This window comes from Lathyrus oleraceus, chromosome 3, assembly GCF_024323335.1.
Source record: "Lathyrus oleraceus cultivar Zhongwan6 chromosome 3, CAAS_Psat_ZW6_1.0, whole genome shotgun sequence".
In the NCBI taxonomy this organism is placed as follows: domain Eukaryota; kingdom Viridiplantae; phylum Streptophyta; class Magnoliopsida; order Fabales; family Fabaceae; genus Lathyrus; species Lathyrus oleraceus.
The window spans coordinates 252,364,084-252,388,005 of NC_066581.1; the positions used below are offsets into that span (position 1 = coordinate 252,364,084).

General features: G+C 37.5%; 1 protein-coding gene across 1 annotated transcript; it reads right to left on the bottom strand.

The window, feature by feature from the left end:
* Window positions 1-6,552: 6,552 nt before the first annotated feature.
* LOC127130699 (uncharacterized) lies at window positions 6,553-7,975 on the bottom strand. The gene is made up of 4 exons (XM_051059667.1): window positions 7,582-7,975; window positions 7,394-7,493; window positions 6,981-7,184; window positions 6,553-6,871 (listed from the first exon to the last, which is right to left on the bottom strand). The coding sequence occupies exons 1-4, from the start codon at window positions 7,973-7,975 to the stop codon at window positions 6,553-6,555; spliced, it is 1,017 nt and encodes a 338-aa protein (XP_050915624.1).
* Between the last annotated feature and the right edge of the window lie 15,947 nt (window positions 7,976-23,922).

Sequence of the window (23,922 nt, forward strand, 5' to 3'; positions counted from 1 at the left end):
TCTGCTAATTAAGTTTGTTTTGTCATCATCAAAAAGGGGGAGATTGTAAGAACAAAAATTGTTCTACAACAGATTCCATGATTTTGATGATAACAAAGGATGAAACCAAAAATGGCACCCTAACGAAAAGTTTCTAAGTGTGCAGGGTTCTAAGGAAAGAAGGAAGAAATCATCAGATACAGAATCATATCAGATACAAATTATCAGAAGACCAGAAGCATCTGAAGTAGAAACACTTTCTGGAAAGTCTAACTCTGAGCAAAACAGCAAAGTATCAGAAGCATCTGAACAAGAAGTACGCTCTAGAAGTTCTGACTCTGAACAACGTATGTCAAACTTCAGAAGTTCTCAGCGCTATCTGAAGTAACCATCAGAACTCAAAACAGATCAACATCAGAAGTTAGATAGCAAGATTCCAAGATCTCCAGAAACACAAAGACCTTGATTATGGAATTGCTAAATAAGGAAGAGCAACGTTAACTTCAAGTAAAGTTATGGAAATGGACTTCCTAATACAGAAAGAGACGTTAACTCCAAATTCAAATGAATAGGAACTATTTTTGGAAAGTAGTCATTCAAGAAGAGAAAGTTGCTTTGGCAACAAGCAAAGTTATGGCACTAATTATTATTCAAGAGTTATTATCTGCTATGATCTTTCAAACGGCTCTTTCTCTCCTATATAAAGGATTGCAAATCAACATTGGGAAGTTAGAGAAAACAAGCACATACTGAAACATCAACACACATAAACTCATTTTATTCTCTCAATCTTCACGAAGCTTTTGCTTGAAATGTGAAACTTTTTTGTTCTTATTGTTGTAATATTTGCTTATCTTAGAAGCACTCTAGATTACATAAGCTTTTATCTTTGTTGTATTTCCTCAAGTGACTCTGTGTAGTCTGTATACTTGAGAGGACTAAGAGATCTTTCTCTTAGACGTTGTTTGTAATCAATCTTTCAAGATTAGTGGATTAAGTCCTTGTTGAAGGCGAAATCACCTTGGCCGGGTGGACTGGAGTAGCTTTGTGTTATAAGCGAACCAGTATAAAAATCCTTGTGTGATTTTCTTTTTGAAAAAGCGCTTATTTTCCAAACAATTCAAACCCCCCCCCCCCCCTTTCTTGTTTTTCTCACCTTCACCATACGCTTAAGTGATTTTGGGCATATTATAAGATATGGGCCAAAATACACTTAAGTGGGCTTTTTAGCTTGAAGCCCCCACAAGTGGTTCTATAAATAGAACCCTTGGGTAGAAGCATTGTCACTCTTGCATTTTTCGTTTCTCTCTCTCTCACTCAAAGCCTTCATTCGTAGCAGCTAGCACTGAGATTGAAGGAATCCGTTCGTGTGGACTGAGTAGAGACGTTGTCATCGTTCAACGTTCGTGATCGCCACAAGAGGTAATGATTCTATCACTGATCATGCCCATTCGTAAGGATCACTAAATGGAGAAAATTTTAAATTCCTCTGCGCCTTGGATGTCAATTCTCCTTCAGTCACAAGAGGTAACGATTCTATCACTGATCATTCCCATTCGTAAGGATCACTAAAGGAGATTTTTTTTAAATTCCGCTGCGTTTTGGATCGCCCTTCTCCTTCAGTTTGGTTGTTGGGTGTATGTGGTAGGGTGATGGTGTGAGGTTGGTTGTTGGATTTGGGTGGTTTGACATTGGTGTTGGACATGGACTTGTTGTTGGACGTATGATGACGAAGCTAGTTGGCGTGGATCAATCAAATTATTGTGTTGTAACCGACCTAAACCATGCCATATATTGTTGAGTTGGTCTAGTACCTTGTATGACTGGTTTGTTTAAGATGTGTTGTCGTTGATTCCTACAATGACGACACATCTCTTTTTCTAAGTCTCTCCAGTCAAAATAATCCCGTTGAGCATCGACTCTTTTTTTATGCCAGCCTCCCAAACACGTTGGAGGTTCTGGAATTTGTTGTTGCATGCCGAACTATAGTTGTACCCGGTCACTATGCAGTTTTACCTGGTCACTCGGGTGCATCTCCATAGAGGTAACTCTGTTTACAATAAATCGATGATCAAATTTTTCACATCTGAAACAAAGAATAGAAAAGAAATTGCATTGCAGTCCTGTGAGCCAAATCATCTATAAAAATCCGGTGTAGTTTGCAGATAATCAGGTAAAGTTTTATCAGAAGAAGATTCGAGATGATGACAATGTTCATCATATATTTGTCAGTCACGAACAATCAGGGTACAACGATATAGAGTTGTATATATTACCGCAACAACAACAAGTGTCTCAGTTCATTGATCAGTCACAAGTGTTTTGTGAAACTGATGACGACGAACAAGCTGAGGTGAATGTTGTAGATGAGGAAAAAGAGGAAGCTGAGATTTTGGTTGATTCAATAGTGAATGATGATGAAGAAGAGGAGTCATTACCAGATAGTCATGTATATTGTCCACCTCAACACATGACAAACTTGAATTTGGGTTCTGATGAACCTTCATCAGGTATATGGTACAATCCTTATGTGCAAATGCAAGGATCTTTGAAACAAGGAGACACATTTCGCACAAAAGAAGATTGTGTAAAAGCCATTGAAAAGTTTCACATGGAACTATCAACTTATTACAGAGTTGATAGAACTAATGCATTGAGGTACAAAATTTATTGTCCAAATGAGCACTGCCTATTCAGGTTGTCTGCTTCATATCGAAAGAAGAGTCATTCTTGGGAGATTGGATCCATGGGTCCAGTTCACATACGCATGCTCACGAACTCAATGTAAGACCATCGGAAACTTAACTCTCAGCTAATATGCAATGAAATTTTATCTGTCATTAGCGACAACCCTTCGTTAAAGGTGAGTACAATAATCTTGCATATTGTAGCATAATACCACTACACTCCATCATAGAGGAAGGCTTGGATAGCTATGACAAAGGCGGTTTAAAAAATGTATGGCATTTGGGAGGAGTCTTACGAACAACTTCCAAAATACCTATTGAGGCATACGACAACAGTCAACGTTGGGTCCACATGACAACAAATCTTGTGGAATCAATGAACTCTATCTTCAAAGGCATCTGAAACCTACCTATAACCGTTCTAGTGCAGACAACATATTTCATGCTAGGACGCTATTTAAGACCAGACGTTCCAAATGGAGTTCAGTGTTACAATTTGGGCAGTTGTTCAATGATGCTTCAATGAAATTCATTAGACACGAAGCTGCCAAAGCAAACACACACGTGGTCACGATGTTTGACCGTACTAAATGTTGGTATAGTGTTGCTGACTCCATGGATCACAATGAGGGCATGCCGATGGGACAATACATAGTGGAACTAGATAGAGGTTGGTGCGACTGCGGAAAGTTCTAAGCCTTTTGTACGCCTTATTCCCATGTTATTGCGGCATGTTCAAAGGTTCAAAGGGATTCATCCTACTTATTATCTGACGTTTACAAAGTCATAAGCCTATCAAATGTTTACAAAATTAGTTTTTCAATAGTGGCAAAAGAGGATTACTAACCAGAATATCTAAGGGACATTGTCTGACACAATGAAGTTATGCAAAGAAAGAAAAATGGTCTCCCAAACAACACCGTATTCGAATCGAAATGGATACAACGAACAAAATGGTTAGGTTATGTAGTTCATGCCGTTAGCCAGGTCACAATCGTACTAACTGTCTTAGTGTTGGAACGAGCACAACAAGATAAATTCACATGTAACTCTTTTGCAATATATAAAAAACAAAATTTATGTAATATTATAAGTTTGTGAGGAAATACCATTACATAAACAACAACACAAACAACTACAACAATTAAAATACGACTACTATAACTAAGCGATTACAATCATCAAAACAATTTTGAACATATTATGCACCATCCTGCGAACGTCTATGTCAGTCTTAAATCTTAATATTCACTCATTCATGCACTTCTCCATTTTGGTTGAACATGGACTCAAGTCATTGAATCCTTCTAATCCTTTCACCATTAGCAATTTCCCCTTCTAACCAACGGTCCGACATCTGATTAAGATTTTCGAAAGAATCTATATTCCAAAGTCGAATCTTTATCGGAGACGCGATGACGGAAAAGATCAAATCGACATTTCTCTTGTGAATGTGAAAAGACATGGTTAGAACTCAAAAACTTGAAGGAGATTGAAGTTGAATGAAAGAAAATGTGGTTGTAGGATAAAAGTTGTGTGGAAAATATGGGTGAAGGGCGAGTTATTTATAAAAGAAGTATCAAAACTGCATGCGCAAAGGGTTGGGCGTCACACATGTGATGACATGCATGCGCCAAAAGCATGGGCGCAAACACATGCAACCACATGCATGCGCCAGTAGCATTGACACTTCCATGCATTGTTTTTAAAGCATGCGTCAATTATGCTGGCGCCTCCTCTTCCTTTCAAATGGATGCGTCAGTTCATCTGGCGCATCTGTTTGAAAATGTGGTTATTCCAGTAATTTTTTTGAAAAATTAATTATTTTAAAAATTAAATTGAAAATTATGGTTATTTTAAATATAAAAAAATCTAAACATAATACCAAAATGTATTTAATATAAATTTGAAAATTTTGGTGGCAGATGAAGGAAGTGTTACGGTAAGAGATTCATATTTTTTGTGTGTTATAAAACATTTTTTTATGGTTGTATTTAAAACATATTTATTTTATTTAAGATTATAAAAAATAAAAATAAATTTTAATTAAAGTAATACAAATAAAAATAAAACAAAAACTAATAAAAAATTAAAAACTATAAATTCAAACGTTAAGATTTGAAATAAAAATCATAAATTAATAAAAAATTATAATTTCGTGTCAAAAAATTATTATTAAACATAACTTTTTATTGGCGTGAATTTAAGAGATAGAAACTAATTAATCTTGTTAAATAGATCTTGAACAACGAGATAAACAAATACTCTAAAATGACAGTTAAACTTATCATTTCCACCTATTCAAATTTGATACCTAGACACTCATCCTAATCAATTAAGAAGAGAGAATAAAATGGTTGAACCTAACTATTTTGTTTCTAATCTCTCTTTAACAAGGGAAAAAGAGAAAAACAAATATTTTAGGATATATATTTTAATAGTAAATATTTTTTTTCAAATATTTTAAAACTATTTTCTTTTATTTTTTCATATTTATTTTAGAGAAAAGACGTGATGCACTAACGGTATAAATTTATTTTACACTATCAACCAATGACGACCATGCATTCCGGTTTATCTTATAATAAATAATATTATAATTTTTTTTATTTCTCACTCATCATACTATCTCTTATTCATTCTCTTTTTTTCATTTTCTCATTCTCTTTTTAATGTCAATCTCATAGTAAATATTAGTTTCTTTTTTATTGGTATCAAACTCTTGAACAAATTTTGATGTCTATTATAATTCTTTTAATTTAAAGGTTAGTCACTCCATTTAAACGCAGAAAATATTTTATTTATAAAAAAAAAAGATTTAAATCCATTTTTAATTTTTTGATTCATCTATTTCAAAACTAAACATTTTGGTTCTTCAATTTTATTTTGCTTACCCCCTCCGATTACTAATCCAACCCTTATATGTTTCAGCTTTATAAACCATTATCAAATTTCTAAAATAACCGATGTGGGACTTACTAATAATTACATAAATAATAAACTTGCCATATCTTGATTTTTAGTCCACTCTACATGCTCCGACTTTGAAACCGAAAAAATGTTGCAAGTAACACTGGCAAGAGTGAAGTTCCAAATATGTAGTTTGGTGCTAGAGAACTCAAGAAAGGACAAATGTGTTTTCCATAAGAATAAACAACCCAAATGACTAAAACAAAATAAGCAAAAGATAACCAAAAACCACAAAGACTCACCAAGAACCACAGAGAAATAATCAACCGTTTAAAAAGTATATAAATTTCATGAATCCTTGAACTCTTGTACCTCAGATCTTTGCTTTAAAAATTGTACAAATTTCATGAATTTCATAACATGCAAACGAGAAGACTGTTTGGTTTACATTCCTTTCACTCCCATCGTTTAAGCTGCCAAATGAGAAAAAAGAAAAAAAAACATGAGTCGAAACAATTTCTAAAGTTAGCTGGATAATATATTTATGTTGCTTAAAGGTTTATTGTAGTTTTCATCTCAAAAGAATATGAAAGCTTTATTCTTGACTCTAAAGAAGTTTTAAGGATTTGTGCCCCTTTCTAAGAATGTACTATGCAACAATTTATGAATTCTACAATATTTATGAATAGCAGCACCCCTTTACAGAAATAGAAAGTAGAAGAAATGGAAAGAAACATAATTAATGAAAAATAAGTTGATACAGTGAATGGTCAGGGCCGATCATGACTTTTTAGAGGTCCGAGGTAAATAATAAAAATGGATCCCTAACAAAAAATACAAATTTTAAAATTATAAAAAAATATCATCTATTTAAATTGTAAATAACATCAACAAAATCAAAAATAGTCATTTATCCATATAACTAACATAAAAAAGACATATTTTATTCAATATTATCAAAAAATCATCTTGCTACTTAAAAAGAAGTCTCTCTTCTAGCATTTTTCGAAGCAAATTCTTCAATCAAGTCTTCATACGGTATATTCTCCAACAAATCATTCTCAATTGCTATCAATGCTAATCCATTAAATCTTTCTTGTAACACCGTAGACTGGAAGAAAGACTTCAACAACTTCAATTTTGAAAAATTTCTTTCTGTCGAGGCAACTGTCACACGAATAGTCAATAAAATTCTATATGCAATGAGTGTATTAGGAAAAAAATTCATGTCTTTCAAAAATCTTAATATATCAATAGGTCCAATATGTACTACATGCAATATATCTCTTAATAATCTTAACTCCACACATAATTATTTCCCATCAATATCACATTGCTCATTATATTTCAATGTCTCTTTAAAACGATTGTTACTTTAAAGTTGCATTGTCAAATGATCGTTACTTTTGAGAAGTAAATAAGAAAGCAAAAACACTTTCATATCGTTGATATTGCTCAAATCTCTTATTAAGAGATACAATAGCTTGATCAACAAGATAAAGAAAATAATTAACTCTAAAAAAATCCTCTTCAGATAGCTCAATTGGTGGAGTATTCAAATTCTCATCAAACTGTTTTTTCTTCAAATTATACGTCTTTGAGGATATACTGAATCAATATTCAATTCAAGGACAATTTTTGTAGCATAATTCAAGGCATTTAAAAATTTAGTTTCTCTATATTCTTTAAAAAATGAAATCAAGCCTGTTATTTTTTCCATAGCAACATCAATAACCATATCCCTTGATTATAATAGTTTGCTAACCATATTAATTGCAGATAACATTTCAAACCAAATAATTATTGACATTTAAAACTCAAAATCACCAAGTTCATTTGTTGATAAGGATTTAGTTTCACTTCGAATTTTAGAATCAAGATCCTTTTCTGACACTTCAAGTAAAGCTTCTCTAAAATCTGACATTTGAGTTTTAATAGCTTTGATACTATCTACATGACTCTCCCAACGAGTGGATGACAATGATTTTGGAGTCAACCATTTTACCTTTCAAAATTTCCCATCTCTTAGTAGAATTAGCACAAATAGTATAAATGCATTGAACAACTCCAAAAAAATCTTTAGCTTTAGGACAAGAGTTAGCCATATCACACAATGTCAAATTAAGACTATGACAAGCACAAGGAGTATACAAGGCTATTGGATTTATGTCTAAAAATTTCTTTTGTGCACCATGATGTTTTTCTTTCATATTTGACCCATTATCATAACCTTGTCCCCGCACATCAAATATGTCAAGATCAAGAATTTTCAATTCATCTTGTAAAACATCAAAAAACCCTTGACCAGTTGTATCATTCACATTAAAGAATCCTAAAAAAGGTTCTTCAATACTAACATAATTTGAAGAAACATCCACATATCGTATTGTCAAAGACATTTTCTCTTGGTGACTAACGTTAGGAGTACAATATCACTGAGAAATACTTTCCTTGTTTGATTTTTCTAATGATTTCATTTTTCATTTCAGAAGTAAGCAAGAGTATTAACCCGTTTTGAATTTTATGCCCAAGAAAGTGAACATGAACATTATCATATGTAACACGTCTAACATGTTCTTGGACGATTGGGTCAAACTGATCGCGACTTAGTAAGTGTATGAGAATCGTGACTACAAGTGCACAGTCGTATCGCGTAGTTTTAAAGACTATCGAACCCACAAGAACTAATAATCGAACGTATCGTTATCTAATGTTACTATGTAAATTTAAGGCTAATGGTCGTTCTAAGATTGGAGGGATGAAGAGAAATAACCATAACGTAAACAGAATATTAATAAAGATATTTGATAAAGGGATATCGGTATGTAACGCATCAAACTTCGGGGATTCGATAAATAGTTGGTGTAATCTTATTGGTCAAAATATTCTTCAGTAGAAATTATTTATAAAAATGACTTAGTCTCACACTCTCGTTTTATTGACTCTGACCATACTCTTAAACTAGAATGCTTGTCTCTCGCGGTCTCATTTTGAATTTAAAAGTAATTTTTAATATGAATAAAGTCTAATTAATCCTAAAGCGCTCTCGTTGTGTTTCAGATTAATGCCTAGTTTCAGCTATCTGGTTAAAATCTCAAACTCTTGTTCTTATTGACTGTAACCTTTGTTCGTTTTGTACTCTCGTACGAAAAACAGTTTTGAATAAAACAAGAAACCAAAACCGGAAAAGTAAATTTTATAAAAGCCAACACCAATTATTTATGAATCCCGTCGTTTCGACGGTCTTTACATACTGATACGTAAAGGTTTAGCCGGACATGGTTCCGGTAACAAACATGGTATTCAGAAAATCAAACATACAATAAGGCATAAAGAAGTAAAATGACAATTAAAATAAAACCTGGAATATAAATCGAGAACTTGCAATAAATTCTGATTCTTTGAATTAAACAATACCGGTAAACTTTGGCAATCGAGTACACCATTACAATCGAATTCAAATGTGTAAATAATAAGTTGCAATAGTCCCCGATGTGGAGAATCTATTGATTTTACAAAGTAAGTAACTACCTAAGAAAACTAACCAAAAAATTCTGACTGAAAAAGTGTACACTAAAAAGAGAACCGACCCTTCTTTATATACTTTCCACTTCCCTAGATTGTAGCATTCGTTGGTTGAAAACGTGAGTGGAAGTCATGGCTAAGATTGTGGACATCGTGGCTAAAAAGGTGGAGAGAAAGTAGGGGAGACCGGGTTATGGCGGTTGCCACAATCGTAGTTTGACCTTCGTGGCGAGCGCCACCTTTTAAGGGATGGGCGCCACCACTTCCTTGCTTTGTGGTGGGCGCCACCACTCCTTTTAGGTCATGTGCCGGGCGCCACACACCCAAGTGGTGGGTTCCACATGCCCATTTGTTATGGTGGGCCCTGTGCTCTCTATTTTTCTCCATTTTCTTCTCTTTTTCTTTCCTTTTTGCTATTTTTCACTTTGCTTACTTATACATCTTTTATTCGATAAATACCTGCAATAAACATAAAATACTGCGTAATAATAAGTGTTAATCAAGTAAAAAGCAATGCATATGGAGCCAAATATGCGATACGTTTTCGCGTTATCAAACTCCCTGATACTTAAAAATTTGCTTGTCCTCAAGCAAATGTTGCGTATATGAATAAAAAGTTTAGTAATATCTTTGCAGCATAAAGTATCAAGACTTGTAAAAGACACAGTTGCATTCAGATACTCGTTCTAGTCTATAAAATCTACTTTGGTAAAAAATTGCATTAACAGGTACTCACTTCCACAGTAAGGGTATCGTTGGAACACATAATCACAATAGTGCAACCATAAGTCTCCCTCCTATACAAACCAATCCGAATCATGTCGTCATGCCCAAGCCTAGCTTACTAATCCTTCTCATTATCCTTTTTCATTCTAGTGCAATCACATTAAGCCTGTTATCTTTTCACATTCATAGCAAGATAATCTGTTAGTGACTATGATCTCATCATTATTTCTTTCTTTCTTTTTCGCACTTTGGCTCAAATAACAGTAAAGATGGTTATACCGTTGGGCTAAATGACCGGGTGAGGGTCACCTAACTTAGAAGGAACAACATTTTTCATACATTTCGTAATCTTTTCTCTTTTAAGCCTGAGATCATACACTTATTTGCATCGACTTCTCGCGTAGTGTGTGCTTAGGATGGTGCTAACTGCTAGATAAACTACTTAAGGAATATTAAAGGATGGAATTTAAGGCTATGGCATGACAAATACTCAAATCGATCTTATACTTAGGAGATTTAAGGTGTTAAAACGATACCGATCTTGTAAAGTTTTTCCAAATCTCTACAATTCAACCTCAGTTTTATTTATAGGTTAGAATTTTCAAAAGATGTATTGTATCTCTAAGTCCAGATTTTTGCAAAAGTTTTTATATGGCTTAAGCAAATGGGCGAATTAATAAATAACGGAAATCATACATAAAGACTCAACAACACATTGATATTTAACTCGACTGACACTTAATAAAAATAACAAAAGGAAATAACAATAGCAATAATTTAAATCTACCTAGAAAGCGATAAATGAAAACAGTAAAACTTCCTCCCCCATACTTAAACCTTGCATTGTCCCCAATGCAACGATATAAGATAGGAAAGAAATGTAGAACCTAGGTAGCCTGCTACTGGCGCCTTCTGCCACGTGTACGTGCATGTCCACCATTTCCTGGTTGGTGAGGTGGTGTATAGTCTTGTAGATCTTCCACACGCACTATCAATGTTTTCATTTCATTGATCAAGCCAGACATGTTCTGTTCAGTTCTGAAAGCGTAGTTGTGCTGATCATGCTGCATCTGGTGAAGTATTTGCAACATTTCTGTTTGTTGAGCTTCCATGTTTTGGATTTGTAGGTCGTGTTGAGCGTCTAGTTCGCTACACCGTAGCAGTTCAACATAGATCTCATCAAGAGTGGCTGGTGCCACATTTCTTCTTCTGGGTCTTTGGCTAGAGGACGTACCTACAACATTTTCATATGGCACACGTGTGGTGTGTGGGTCATTAGCGGGAGCAGCTTGCTCCGAAATATAATCCTTGTCGGTGTCCCCTGTAACACCCTTCTAAAATACCCCGAGTATATAATTAAAATAACACATATCAATCAGAGTAAATATGCAATCAAGGGTGTCACACAACATTTCACACCATAATAACTGTCATGCTCTTTCATTAACTCAAAACATAAAACATTTGCACAATACGCAGCGGATAGAGATCAAATCGATCATTCAAAACATGCAACATACTACATGTAAACTGGTTCAACAATCATCAACAACAATATTAAAATGTTCCCTCCCGATGTTACATCTATCAGAGCATGACCCACTTAGGAGACTACACTAGACTCCAAGCATTAGCTTCCACTCAACTCATTTGTTCGTTACCTGAAAAATAGTTATAAGGGTGAGTTCCTCAATCGATATAATAAGCATTATAAATCATCATGAAATGCTAAGTAAATTCACACGTTTCATCACCCTAATCGTAACATACATCCAGTAACGGCACATCAACTCAAACATCATACTTAATATCAACACAATTCCACTCCTCAATTAAATTAAATATCCATACAACAAGCCAACAAAATGCAACTCTAATGAGACTCGACTCGTCATGCATGTGGTACCATTCGGAGTAAAACTCCCAACTTAAAATCATTGCCATTTTATTGGGCATCAAGGCATAAGCCTTCAACTTTCAACTTAAAATTTGCCAATCCAGGCCAACGTGGTGTGAGCAAAGCTCCGACTTAATGCATATGAATGTACATGGCATACACGACTTTAAACTGTCGACAACATAATAATAATAGCAATACAACAATGTTTTCAACAACATCAACTTATAATCAACTTTGGCTCACCAAGCCTACAACTCAGTATTTTCAACAACTTTCCGTACACGGAACAACTCAGCAACATACTTGTATCAACACTTCATAACATAAATCCAACAAAATTACTCATCACAATTAACTATAATAGGCCAATCACCAATTAGGTTCACAACATTAAAAATATCAATTTTTCAAATTTCCAACAGTGTTAACCGGTTAACGCCCTGGGTTAACCGGTTAACGCAGGACAAAACACACTTTCTGGCAAAACGCAACAGTGTTAACCGGTTAACGCCCTGGGTTAACCGGTTAACGCAGGCAAAACAGCACATTTCCACAAAATGTAACAGTGTTAACCGGTTAACGCCCTGGGTTAACCGGTTAACGCAGACAAAACAGCAATTCCTGCGCTAACACAAGGCAGAATGCAGAGTTCTCCGCATTTTTCGCCGTTGGAGGACTTCCGGACCTCCGATTCAATTTCCGTAAAAAGCTATACGTTCGGGGGAACACGACTCACACAATTACGGACTCAATTACAGCTTTAATACAACTTATTCATCACAATATTTCAGCATTCAACATCCCAATTAGGGTCACTTCAACGGTTTATCACTATCCATGACATGTTAATCTATAATACCCATTAAACGACGATAAACCCCCCTTACCTGAGATAATCCGGCAATCTCTAAGCTTCAAGCTTTTCCGTTCTTCAACCTTTGCTCTCTAGCTCTTCCTCTTTGCCCTTTCTCCACTTTCCACTTTTCAGCCGCTTCTCTGTTTCACGTGAAAACTCTTTACCAAAAAATGAAAACCCTTTTCTCTTATTCCAACTTATATATTTTCCACTAATTATTATTCCAAATAATAATAATAATAATAATCCAATAATTCAATTTATTTAATTAAATTAATAAATATATTATTAACTTAATTTAAATAATTCTCTTATTTTATTCGGGGTGTTACAACTCTCCCCCACTAAAAGAGTTTTCGTCCTCGAAAACATACCTCAAGCAATTAACTCTGGATAAGACTCTTTCATCTGACTCTCCAGTTCCCAAGTCACATTGCCACCTGCTGGTCCTCCCCAAGCTACTTTCACTAAGGCAATCTCTTTACCCCGCAACTGCTTCAACTCTCGATCCTCAATCCTCATAGGCGATATTTCAACAGTCAGGTTATCTCTCACCTGTACATCATCTACTTGGATCACATGCGACGGATCATGGATGTACCTCCTCAACTGAGACACATGAAAAACCTCATGCAAATTCGCAAGTGACGGCGGTAAAGCGATACGATAGGCTACCTCTCCTATCCTCTCCAAAATCTGATAAGGACCAATAAATCGAGGTGTCAACTTCTTTGACTTCAAAGCTCGACCAACCCCAGTTATCGGAGTAACACGAAGAAACACGTGATCTCCCTCTCGGAACTCAAGTGATTTCCTTCTCTTGTCATGATAACTCTTCTGACGACTCTGAGCAATTCTCATCTTCTCCTGAATCATCTTAATCTTTTCCGTAGTTTGTTGAACAATTTCCGGTCCAACCACAGCACTCTCACCGGACTCATACCAACATAAAGGTGTCCGACATCTCCTACCATACAAAGCTTCAAACGGTGCCATACCAATACTCGAATGAAAACTATTGTTGTAGGTAAACTCAATCAAAGGTAAATAACAATCCCAAGCACCTCCCTTTTCCAAAACACAAGCCCTCAACAGATCCTCTAGTGACTGAATCGTCCTCTCAGTCTGACCATCAGTCTGCGGGTGATATGCAGAGCTCAATCTCAGTTTAGTTCCCAAAGCCTTCTGCAAACCTTCCCAGAATTTCGATGTAAATCTAGGATCTCTGTCCGAAACAATACTCGACGGAATACCATGCAAACTTACAATTTTTTCAATATACAACTCGGCTAATCTCTCTAACGGATAGTCCATTCTGATCGGAATGAAATGAGCCGACTTTGTCAATCTGTCAACAATCACCCAAATAGCTTCAAAATTCTTAATTGTCCTCGGTAAACCAGAAACAAAATCCATACTGATACTATCCCACTTCCACTCTGGAATAGCCAACGGTTGCATTAGCCCAGACGGCTTCTGATGCTCAATCTTTGACTTCTGACAAGTCAAACAGGAATAAACAAAACTCGCAATTTCTCTTTTCATTCCCGGCCACCAAAATAACTTTTTCAAATCATGATACATCTTCGTAGCTCCAGGATGAATACTCAGGCCACTACGATGTCCTTCTTCAAGAATACTCTTCTTAAGTTCGATAACATCCGGAATACACACCCGATTACCAAATTTCAAAACATCATTCTCATCAACTCTGAATTCGCCACCTTGACCTTGATTCACTAGAGTCAACTTATCAACCAAAAGCACATCGGATTTCTGACCCTCTCTGATCTCATCCAGAATACCACTTGTTAACTTCAACATTCCCAATTTAACACTATTGTGAGTACTCTCACACACCAAACTCAAGTCTCTAAACTGCTCAATTAAATCCAATTCCTTAACCATTAGCATAGACATATGTAATGATTTCCGACTCAATGCATCAGCCACTACGTTTGCTTTACCCGGATGGTAATTCAAACCAAAGTCATAATCCTTCAGAAACTCTAACCATCTTCTCTGTCTCATATTCAGCTCTTTCTGATCAAACAAATACTTTAAACTTTTATGGTCACTGAAAACCTCAAATCTTGACCCGTACAAGTAATGCCTCCATAACTTCAGAACAAACACCTCAGCCGCCAACTCTAAATCGTGCGTCGGGTAGTTCCTCTCATGAACCCTCAGCTGTCTTGAAGCATAAGCTATAACCTGCTTATTCTGCATCAACACGCCACCCAAACCCAACAATGAAGCATCACAGTAAACTTCAAATGATTCCGACGAACTCGGTAATATCAGAATAGGAGCAGGAGTTAACCTTCTCTTTAACTCTTGGAAACCTTCTTCACATTTTGAGTCCCAAACAAACGCTTGCCCCTTCCTAGTCAACATCGTCAATGGTAACGCCAACTTAGAAAATCCCTCAATGAACTTCCTATAATAACCAGCCAAACCAAGGAAACTTCGAATCTCAGCAACAGACTTCGGAGCTTCCCACTTAGATACCGCTTCTATCTTAGAAGGATCAACAGCAACGCCACCTCTTGAAATCACATGACCAAGAAAACTCACCTCTCCTAACCAAAATTCACACTTGGACAATTTAGCAAATAACTTCTTTTCTCGTAGAACTCCCAAAACCACTCTCAAATGTTCAGCATGCTCTTCTTCAGATTTCGAATACACCAAAATATCATCAATAAACACCACAACAAACTTGTCTAGGTACAGATGGAAAATCCTATTCATATACTCCATAAATACTCCAGGCGCATTAGTCACACCAAAAGGCATTACAGAATACTCATAATGTCCATACCTTGTTCTGAAAGCAGTCTTCTGAATATCCTCGGTTTTCACACGGATCTGATGATACCCAGATCTCAAATCTATTTTGCTGAACACACTTGCACCAACCAACTGATCCATCAAATCATCAATCCTCGGCAAAGGATACCGATTCTTGATCGTCACTTTATTCAGTTGCCTGTAGTCCACACACAACCTCATAGTACCTTCTTTCTTCTTAACCAATAACACTGGTGCACCCCACGGTGACACACTCGGACGAATAAATTTCTTATCCAACAGATCTTCCAACTGACTCTTCAATTCAGTTAACTCAACAGCAGACATACGGTACGGAGCCATCGATATCGGCCTAGTACCAGGTACCAAATCAATCGAGAACTCCACTTCGCGCTCTGGCGGTAATTCATTCACCTCTTCCGGAAACACATCAGGAAAATCACACACCACGGCTAGATCGCCAATCACCAGTTTATCTTTAGCCTCCAAAGTCGCTAACAGCATAAACAACTCTGCCCCATCAGCTACTTCCTCATTCACTTGCCTTGCTGATAGAAACAAACTCTTTCCCTCCTCAATCTCAGGAAAGACCACCGTCTTATCAAAACAATTGATAGAAACTCGGTTAAACACCAACCAGTTCATACCCAGAATAACATCAATCTGCACTAGTGGAAGACACACTAGGTCCATCCCAAAGTCCCTACCAAAAATACTCAAAGGACAATTTAAACAAACCGAAGTAGTAGTCACTGAACCCTTCTCAGGAGTATCAATTACCATACTACCAAACATCTCAGATATCTCTAACTTAAGTTTCACAGCACAATCCAAAGATATAAAGGAATGAGTCGCACCTGTGTCAATAATAGCTACAAGAGGAAAGCCATTAATATAACACGTACCTCGGATAAGTCTGTCCTCACTGGAGGTTTGAGTTCCGGTCAATGCGAACACCTTCCCAGTTTGAGATTTCTTTGGCTTCTGACACTGACTTCCAATATGCCCTTCTTCGCCACAATTAAAACAAATCATTTCCTTGTGCTTGCAATCAGCTATTGCATGGCCAGTCTTACCACAGCGAAAACACCTCTTTACTTCAGCAGTGCATACATTACTCTTATGACCAGCCTGACCACATTTGAAGCAAACTATACCAGCAGGAGCACCTCCCCTACTAGTCCTCTGAGCCGGAGCAGCTCCTTGTTTCCCTTTTCCCACTGGGGCATCATACGACTTGCCACGAGTTTGATGTTGCTTGCCCCTGCGGTCACTGACAATCTTGTAATGGGCATTATTGTCTTCTTCAAATATCCTGCAGCTATCAACCAATTCAGTAAAAATGCGTATCTTCTGATACCCAACAGCCTTCTTAATTTCAGAGCGCAGTCCATTTTCAAACTTGATGCACTTTGAAAATTCAGCACCAGCACCAGTGTAATGAGGATAAAATTTGGACAGCTCCATAAATTTCGCAGCATAATCAGTGACAGACATGTTTCCTTGCTTCAGCTCAAGGAACTCAATTTCCTTCTTACCACGGACATCTTCCGGATAATACTTTCTCATGAATTCCCTACGGAATACATCCCAAGTAATGACTTCACCTGCCACGGTCAACCTCTCGTGAGTCTCTAGCCACCAGTCATCAGCTTCGACTGCTAGCATGTGAGTACCATACCGAACCTTCTGAGCTGGAGTGCAATCCATAACACGGAAGATTCTCTCAATCTCTTTCAACCATCCCAAGGCTGCATCTGGATCATGCTTCCCTTTAAACACCGGCGGATTCTCTCTCTGAAAAGTCGCCAAGCTACGTGATCCAGCATCACCACCAGCATTTGGCAAGTTCTGCACAGCTTGTGCCATCGCTTGCATTGCGGCAGCCATTGCAGCGTCATTCCTTCCAGCCATTTCAACTTATCAATACAACACAACTTAAAAGTTAGATTAGTAACAATACACAATTGTTAGACAGTAACGACACGACAACTGGCCGGACAGACCGACCTGCTCTGATACCACTAATGTAACACCCTTCTAAAATACCCCGAGTATATAATTAAAATAACACATATCAATCAGAGTAAATATGCAATCAAGGGTGTCACACAACATTTCACACCATAATAACTGTCATGCTCTTTCATTAACTCAAAACATAAAACATTTGCACAATACGCAGCGGATAGAGATCAAATCGATCATTCAAAACATGCAACATACTACATGTAAACTGGTTCAACAATCATCAACAACAATATTAAAATGTTCCCTCCCGATGTTACATCTATCAGAGCATGACCCACTTAGGAGACTACACTAGACTCCAAGCATTAGCTTCCACTCAACTCATTTGTTCGTTACCTGAAAAATAGTTGTAAGGGTGAGTTCCTCAATCGATATAATAAGCATTATAAATCATCATGAAATGCTAAGTAAATTCACACGTTTCATCACCCTAATCGTAACATACATCCAGTAACGGCACATCAACTCAAACATCATACTTAATATCAACACAATTCCACTCCTCAATTAAATTAAATATCCATACAACAAGCCAACAAAATGCAACTCTAATGAGACTCGACTCGTCATGCATGTGGTACCATTCGGAGTAAAACTCCCAACTTAAAATCATTGCCATTTTATTGGGCATCAAGGCATAAGCCTTCAACTTTCAACTTAAAATTTGCCAATCCAGGCCAACGTGGTGTGAGCAAAGCTCCGACTTAATGCATATGAATGTACATGGCATACACGACTTTAAACTGTCGACAACATAATAATAATAGCAATACAACAATGTTTTCAACAACATCAACTTATAATCAACTTTGGCTCACCAAGCCTACAACTCAGTATTTTCAACAACTTTCCGTACACGGAACAACTCAGCAACATACTTGTATCAACACTTCATAACATAAATCCAACAAAATTACTCATCACAATTAACTATAATAGGCCAATCACCAATTAGGTTCACAACATTAAAAATATCAATTTTTCAAATTTCCAACAGTGTTAACCGGTTAACGCCCTGGGTTAACCGGTTAACGCAGGACAAAACACACTTTCTGGCAAAACGCAACAGTGTTAACCGGTTAACGCCCTGGGTTAACCGGTTAACGCAGGCAAAACAGCACATTTCCACAAAATATAACAGTGTTAACCGGTTAACGCCCTGGGTTAACCGGTTAACGCAGACAAAACAGCAGTTCCTGCGCTAACACAAGGCAGAATGCAGAGTTCTCCGCATTTTCCGCCGTTGGAGGACTTCCGGACCTCCGATTCAATTTCCGTAAAAAGCTATACGTTCGGGGGAACACGACTCACACAATTACGGACTCAATTACAGCTTTAATACAACTTATTCATCACAATATTTCAGCATTCAACATCCCAATTAGGGTCACTTCAACGGTTTATCACTATCCATGACATGTTAATCTATAATACCCATTAAACGACGATAAACCCCCCTTACCTGAGATAATCCGGCAATCTCTAAGCTTCAAGCTTTTCCGTTCTTCAACCTTTGCTCTCTAGCTCTTCCTCTTTGCCCTTTCTCCACTTTCCACTTTTCAGCCGCTTCTCTGTTTCACGTGAAAACTCTTTACCAAAAAATGAAAACCCTTTTCTCTTATTCCAACTTATATATTTTCCACTAATTATTATTCCAAATAATAATAATAATAATAATCCAATAATTCAATTTATTTAATTAAATTAATAAATATATTATTAACTTAATTTAAATAATTCTCTTATTTTATTCGGGGTGTTACATCCCCGCCAACAGCTACATTCTCAGGAATGTGCGCAGAGACCTGGTTAGGCACCAGATCATTAATATAACAATAATTTTCTGGGTTACGCACATCTGTGCGAGTTGGATTTGGGAGGATGAAATCTTGTAACACATTATTTGCAATTATTAGATTAAACTTACCGTCTCTCCTTCGTTTTACCAATTTCATGCTCCTTGCCATGTCAATGTCAATGGCATGATGCGGGAGCAGGGTTAGTTGGGAGAATTTTTCTTCGAGTCCTAGGACTCTGGCTATGGAGGTTATTAAACCTCCAAAAATAATTGGCCCTCTTTTTGTATTGACAATGACCTGCATATGAGAGAACATAAAAGGGACGGTATTCACATTTTATGGAAGGAAAGTGGCGAACAAATAAAATAGTTCTTTTTCATTCATCTTGTTAGAGTTTGCTCGGCCAAAAATGGTGGACGCCAATATTTGGCGGAAATATCGAATAGCCGGGTTGTGAATTAAGGTGGCTCTGTTTCCCTCAAAACTATGGGTTACTGTACCCGTTATTACCCTCCAAAATGGTTGAAAGGCGCGTTGCCAACCCTCAGTATCTGGGACCTTACTTACTACGCCGTCCCCATGGGGAAATTGTAGCAGGTCCGCTAGTTGGAAAAATGTAAAGGCATATTCAATGTTGAACAAACGAAACTGGACAGTCCCACTGGAACAGTTTGTGTTGGGTGTGGGACTAAAAATTAACGAACTTAGAAATTCTAGTGTTAATTGAGCATAGACAGGGTCCTTAAGAGATATGAAATAATTTAAATTTAAAGTGTCTAGCATATAGTTAACACTATCTAATATTCCTATGGCAAATAAGCAGGGTTCATCGGCATACCTTGTTGATTCGATTCTTCTTGTGCTTAGAGCCGTGTATGTCTCTTCCTGCAACTCACTTGGTTCTCCGTTTTTGAACACTATTTCGTATTCCCTCATTTGTGCCATGACTGAATTTCACGGTACTCGTGTGATGTAGTAAGAATATAGCAAGAGAGGGGAGAATTATGCTTATGAGAGGTGTGGTTTTGTGAGATTATGTTGGTGGTTTATATAGAGATGGTTGTGGTTGGGAATTGATGAATGAAGTAAATTTTATTTACGGTCTTCAATGTCGTGGTCAAAGGATGTGAGAGTGGTTGAAGAGTTTTAATGGAGTGTCCAACATGCAAGGGGCAGGGCATTGAAAAGGGATCATGTGACATTAGTACAACATAGTGCATGTGAACGGTAATATAGTGCAAGACGCCACTTTTTATGCATGTGGCGGGCGCCACTAGAGACTTGTGGCGGGCACCACAGCTTTCACATAGGCACCACAGCCTGTGTGTGGCATGCACCACATGTAGTGTTGTTTGTTCCCATGTGTGAACATCTTTATGGTTTTGACCATAATTTTGAAGGAGAAGAGCGATCCAAAATGCAACAGAATTTAAAATTTCTTCTTTAATGATCCTTATGAATGGGCATGATCAGTGATAGAATCGTTACCTCTTGTGGCGATTGTAACCTTTGATGCAGATCTACGGAGCGATCACGAACGTTGAACGATGACAACGCCTTTACTCAGTCCACGCGAACGGATTCCTTCAATCTCAGTGCTAGCTGCTATGAATGAAGGCTTTGAGTGATAGAGAGAGAGAGAGAGAGAAACTAAATTGCAACTGTCAAATGCTTCTACACAAGGGTTCTATTTATAGAACCACTTGTGTGGGCTGCAAGCTAAAAAGCCCACTCAAGTGTATGTGGCCCATATCTTATAATATGCCAATATCACTTAAGCGCGTGGTACCTTACCATATTTCGTATTCTACTTAAGTACATCGTACCTTACGATGTTCTACAATTCACTTAAGTGCACCGTACATTACGGTATTCCTTAGTTACTTTATCTCTCATCAATCCTTCCTTTTGTGTGTGACCCTGTAGGTTTTCGCGTATTGACAATTATATTAAATCACGTATTTAACATAATAAACAGTGAGCGGTATCTAGCAACACATCACTGCTACCCAACACACAAAAATGTCATGTGATATGACAAATCCTTCTGTGATAATACTTATGTGTACAATTACCCTTTTGCCCTTATGTCTATATTGAACACAAGGCAAAACCGTGTCATCCTTGTCCAATTCAATATTGGGCCCATAGACATTTATCCTGTTACGCAGAATGGGAAAATTCCATCTAGGTCACTCATGTCCCTTATCATGCTTCGTGGAGTACCCATTAACTGTATTTATGGTCATCCAATTACGGACAACGTTTGATCAACAATAAGGCACTCAACTCTACATCTAGGGTCCATAGTGGTTTCAGGTCGAAGGATGGTGTCGCAACGCGAAAAACAACCGGCGGAAAAAAAACAGGTTTACAGAGCCGCCACCGACGCTATTCATCCTATGACGGAAAGGGAGCGCAGGACTAACCTAAGAAAGGGGAAAGGAACGGTCTTACGACCAGAGATTGCAAGGTACGGGAGTCGGTTACGCAAGGGGAAGGTATTAGCACCCCTCACGTCCGTCGTACTCGACGGGATCCACGCTCAAAAGAATAGGAAAAGGTTGCTGATAAACTGCTCAAAGAGAATGCACACACACTGGAATAATAAACAGGTGAAAGAAGATGGAGGAAGGGGACTCGGCAGGATGTCGCATCCTGGGCCTACGTAGTTTGTCAGAAACAAACATCAGAGTCGACGTAGTTCGGGGAAATGGGGAACATGCTCGCTAGGACATCACATCCTATGCCTACGTATCTTCTCTATCCAGAGAAAGAATCAGAGCACTCGTAGCTCGGCTAACGCACGCCGAAACAAAACACAAAAAGGAGACGCTGAGACGTCAAAAGAAACACTCAACAGGAAACAGAATGCCAATACATGGACTTACACCCGACTCCTGACAACAAAAAGGAAACAAAATGCCAATACATGGACTTATATCTGACTCCAAACAATCAACATAAACAAGGAAACAGAATGCCAATACATGGACTTACATCCGACTCCACACAAACACAAAAGGAAACAGAATGCCAATACATGGACTTACATCCGACTCCAAACAAGTAACAATCGCTAACCAGCGAACACCAAAGAAAAAGGGTTATCAGATTGACAAACTAATAGGGAGTCTGGAACTCGAGCCTAATAGCTGTCACAAAAACATAAAGAGACGCTGAGACGTCCAAAGAACAAAAAGGTTGAACACACACAAAAACAAAAGGGTAAAAAAAATAAAAGGTTGCCCGGAGAGATCTCGCTCGACCTCCTGCCTACGTATCTCATCTGGTATGAGAATCAGGGCGACATAGTTCCCCTTAACAGGGGAGAAACTCTCTCCTAACCAGAGACCAGGGAAGCAAACAAACTAATAGGGAGACTAATACTCGAGCCTAAAAGTTGTCATGCAATCAGATATCCCTAAGTTGAGGTCTCTAATCATGCATCTAACTCACACAGGAAGCAAGTCAGTTCAAACAGCAAATAAACACCAATCACAAATGATCAAGCATCACACACTATATACATACAAGAGGGTCAGACAAACGGTTGGGCTTTAGTCAAGAGGGGTCATATCAACCTCGACAAACAAGCCAAAACTGTAGGGGTATGCTGTAGCTCTTAACCACTAACATTGAGAGTTAGGGTGAAGCTGATCAAATATGGTAATGAGGATTAGACCTCATGCTCTTAACCCCGGTCTGGGTGAGCTCAAATCAAAGAAAGCATGGGGGTCCAGAAAGAGGGACCCTATTCCACTTGACCGACTCTATACAAAGATCTTGGGTACATGTTCTAGAGCATCAGCACGTAGTGCGAGCATAAAGAACGACTCACTGAATAACAGGGGACTGGCTACTAGTCCCTTCTATCTGTCAATTTCCTCATCTTTAGGTCTTATCAAGTAACATGCCTCACTCGGAGGTCTCTGGCACAAATGTAAACAAACACAAACAGTGCCTCTTAAGGAGGACTTCGGCCAAAATGCCTGCCAAAAAGTGACAGGACTTCCAGACTACATGGAGTAAGAGGGCTAAACTACCTCAGTGGTGTATCAACCACACTCCAAAGCTTAAGCAAAAGCAAAGCTAGCAAGCAACTAATGTACCTGTACAAAAGCTTAACAATTAGTATCTCAGACAACCAATCAGAAAACACACAGTGAAACTTTCCAATATCTACACAATGCAAGTCATTAGTGCAAGCACTCAAGTGAGTTCATCACATCAATGGACCTACAACACAACCAGAGTTAGTAATCAAAGCAACTTGCGTCTCAAATAATGAGACCAAACCAACCATTAGTGCCAAATGCTCAAACCTGAAACACAAAGCTCAATTAGTATGTGTACAAACCACTAGTTCAAAAGTAAGTCAAATGACCAAAACAGAAGTCAATATTTCACATGAAGCACATTCAATCAAACAAGAATGAGTCCTCAAAAGGACCAAAACCAATTCATAAGGCAAAGCCATCAAATGATCAAGGTAAAGCAAAGGCAAACAATATGCATAAAGTTGGACATCCAAATCAGAAAATCCAAATCAAAATAGAAAAGCATCCAATGATTATGATTTTTTTTATGTGAATTCAACATGTTATGAACATACATCATGCAAAAAATCAGATCCAGAAGAGCTCAAATGATAGGCAAATGAAAATGCACAAATGCAACATCTAAAATGTGACA